The sequence below is a fragment of the Pseudochaenichthys georgianus genome, chromosome 5, assembly GCF_902827115.2.
Source record: "Pseudochaenichthys georgianus chromosome 5, fPseGeo1.2, whole genome shotgun sequence".
NCBI lineage: Eukaryota > Metazoa > Chordata > Actinopteri > Perciformes > Channichthyidae > Pseudochaenichthys > Pseudochaenichthys georgianus.
The window spans coordinates 331,501-334,518 of record NC_047507.1 but is presented as its reverse complement, the minus strand read 5'-3'; the positions used below and the strand labels follow the sequence as shown (position 1 = coordinate 334,518).

Below are 3,018 nucleotides of genomic sequence, written 5' to 3'. Positions count from 1 at the left end.
GATTCAGGTCAGTTTCTCCTCATGTTCACCGAGATGCTGCCTCTGTCTGTACGTGCTTCATCATATCTACATTAATGCTATATTAATGTTTACCAGCTGGATTCAGGTCAGTTTCTCCTCATGTTCACTGAGATGCTGTCTCTGTCTGTACGTGCTTCATCATATCTACATTAATGCTATATTAATGTTTTACCAGCTGGATTCAGGTCAGTTTCTCCTCATGTTCACTGAGATGCTGTCTCTGTCTGTACGTGCTTCATCATATCTACATTAATGCTATATTAATGTTTACCAGCTGGATTCAGGTCTGTTTCTCCTCTTGTTCACTGAGATGCTGTCTCTGTCTGTACGTGCTTCATCATATCTACATTAATGCTATATTAATGTTTACCAGCTGGATTCAGGTTAGTTTCTCCTCATGTTCACCGTGATGCTGTCTCTGTCTGTTAATGATTTATTTCACAAATATTAGTGTTATGTGTCGCTGTCATATATATAGATGTTCTTATGTCGTTGCTGTATATTCATGCTTTTGTTTTTTGGTATGTTTCTCACGTTTCCTGGTCCTTGTGACACTGTTTCTGACTGTTATCATTATTTCACGAAATGAATGTGATATATTAATGCTCTTTATATTGTTGTTGCATATACATGACTGCTATCAGGTCATGTTTGAACAGCTGGATTCAGGTCTGTTTCTCATGTTTCGTGTTCACATCCGGTCTATTGTTCACGGTGAGGATGTTTCTGCCTAATGTTTAAACAGGTGGACTCTGGTCTGTTTCTCCTCTTGTTAACCGTGATGATTTTTCTGTATGTTCGTGATTAATTGTATACATATTAACAGTCTTAAACATCTATGTTATAATAACATTAATATTGTTATGTTACTGTTGTATATTATTAACATGATCGTTTAAACATCTCTTTCTCACGTTTCGTGTTTCTTGTGACACTGCATTATTTCAAGAAATGAATCTGATATATTAATGTTCTTAATATTGTTGTTATATTTACATGACCGCTATCACGTCATATTCAAACAGGTGGATTCAGGTCTGTATCTCCTCACCTTTCTCATGTTTCGTGTTCACATCCAGATTTTTGTGTGTGTTCTTGATTAATTGTATAGACCAAACAGATTCAGTTAGAGCTGTTTGTCCTTGTGTTTCATGTTCATTGTGATATGATTCATTTGATATTGTTTTTAAAATGTCTTAAATTGTCATGTTGATTAATAATATAAGTAAAGGCTATTTACATTAATGTTTTATAAATTAATCTTTATATTTCAGGTGTATTCACTTCGGTTTTGTGTTCCCATCTTTTTTCTCCGAATATTTCATCATAACCTTTTTCTGAGTCTTTATATATATATGTTTATAATATTTATATTACTGTTATTTATATTGACATGTTAAACTATATGAACATCAGTGTGTAAACAGGTGGATTCAGCTCTGACTCAGTTCACTTTTTAATCTGGTGGTTAAACTCAAGTTGTCATAGTTTCTGGATTACTTTACAAATATCAACCTTTTATAAGTATATGTCTTATATATGAAAGTTTAACAAATGTGTGTTTTAAGGTTGTATATTAATGTAATTACAACCAAGGTTATATTCATTTATGTAATGTTACTTTTTAAACAGGTTGTTATAGTTCTGACTTTTTATTCCTGAAATGTTTAAACAGGCCTTTTCAGTTTTGACTGAATGACATTTACACTTATTGTTACTGTTGTTGTTGTTGACCTGAGGTCACAGCGTGTTGTTTGTTGGGGTCTCCTCATGACGTCAGCAGGGTTTAACGTGACCTCGTCCCTGACGCTGGTCGGTTTCTCCTCGCTGTCTGGCCACAGCTCGCTCTTATTCTTCGTGTTTTTGTTGCTGTACCTCTTCGTGTTGTTCAGTAACTCTCTGGTGATTTATATCATCTGTTCGCAGCGAGCTCTTCACCGGCCCATGTTTACCTTCGTGGCATCAGTTCTTCTGAACTCTCTCACAGCCAGCACACTGATTTATCCTAAAATTCTGTCAGATCTGTTGCTGTCCGGCGCCGGCTTGGTGCAGGTGTCCCGGACTTTGTGTCTGTGCCAGGGTTTCTTTGTTTCCTCTCTTGGTGCATCTAGCTTCATGTTATTGTCGGCCATGGCCTTTGACCGCTACCTGTCCATCTGCCACCCGATGCACTACGCTGTGCTGGTAACTCCTGCCAAGGTGGTGCTGATGCTGCTTCTCTGCTGGGTGCTGCCTGCTATTCTAGTGGGAGCCTCAACGATGCTGGCTAGCCGCTTACCGCTCTGCAGGGTGCAGCTCAACAGGGCCTACTGCGACATCTCCAGCCTTGTGAGCCTGAGCTGCAGTGGTTCTAAAGCGCAGCTGAGTGGATTATACAGTCTGCTAATCGCAACAGCCACCGTCTTCCTGCCTGCCGCCTTCGTGCTCTTCTCCTACGCTAGGATCCTCTTCATCTGTCTATGGCGCTCACGTAGCTTCAGCAGCAAAGCTCTACAAACCTGTCTTCCTCACCTGCTCGTCCTCCTCATCCATTCAATCGGCATTATCGTGGACTTGCTGCTCCGCCACCTGCAGGGCGATGGAGAATCTGACTCCACCCTCATCATCTCCATCCTGATGATGATAGTAGCCACTGTGCTGAAACCCGTGGTGTACGGACTGCAGTTAAAGGAGGTGTTAACGCATGTGAAGAGGCTGCTGAGCTGCCGCAGAGACAGCTGATCCCAACACTGTTTGATTGCACCACACAAAGATCCATGCAGCCAGAAGCATTTTTGCACATCAGGAGAAACAGTGCGGCCCATATTCAGTTGCCCGCATCACCACAAACATAACTGAGAGCAGGAAAACATTTCTAGGCCTCCTTCTCGGCTCCACGTCACCATGGGCCATCCTCAATAGGGTCCCGTCTCTGTCCTCCCCTAGAGGGTCCTGTCAAATATGAATAGGTGACATAAAAGAAAAGTACCAAAATGCATTAACAAATACAAGAACTAG

General features: G+C 40.9%; 1 protein-coding gene across 1 annotated transcript; it reads left to right on the top strand.

Moving 5' to 3' along the window:
- Positions 1-1,791: 1,791 nt before the first annotated feature.
- On the top strand, positions 1,792-2,742 carry LOC117447303 (olfactory receptor 6N2-like). Its single transcript, XM_034084003.1, has one exon. It carries the CDS (start codon positions 1,792-1,794, stop codon positions 2,740-2,742), a length of 951 nt encoding a protein of 316 aa, XP_033939894.1.
- The last annotated feature ends 276 nt before the right edge of the window (positions 2,743-3,018 follow it).

What these genes read in the sequence shown, in the direction of transcription:
- LOC117447303 (XM_034084003.1), top strand. Translation starts at nt 1,792, where the DNA reads ATGACGTCAGCAGGGTTTAACGTGACCTCGTCCCTGACGCTGGTCGGT.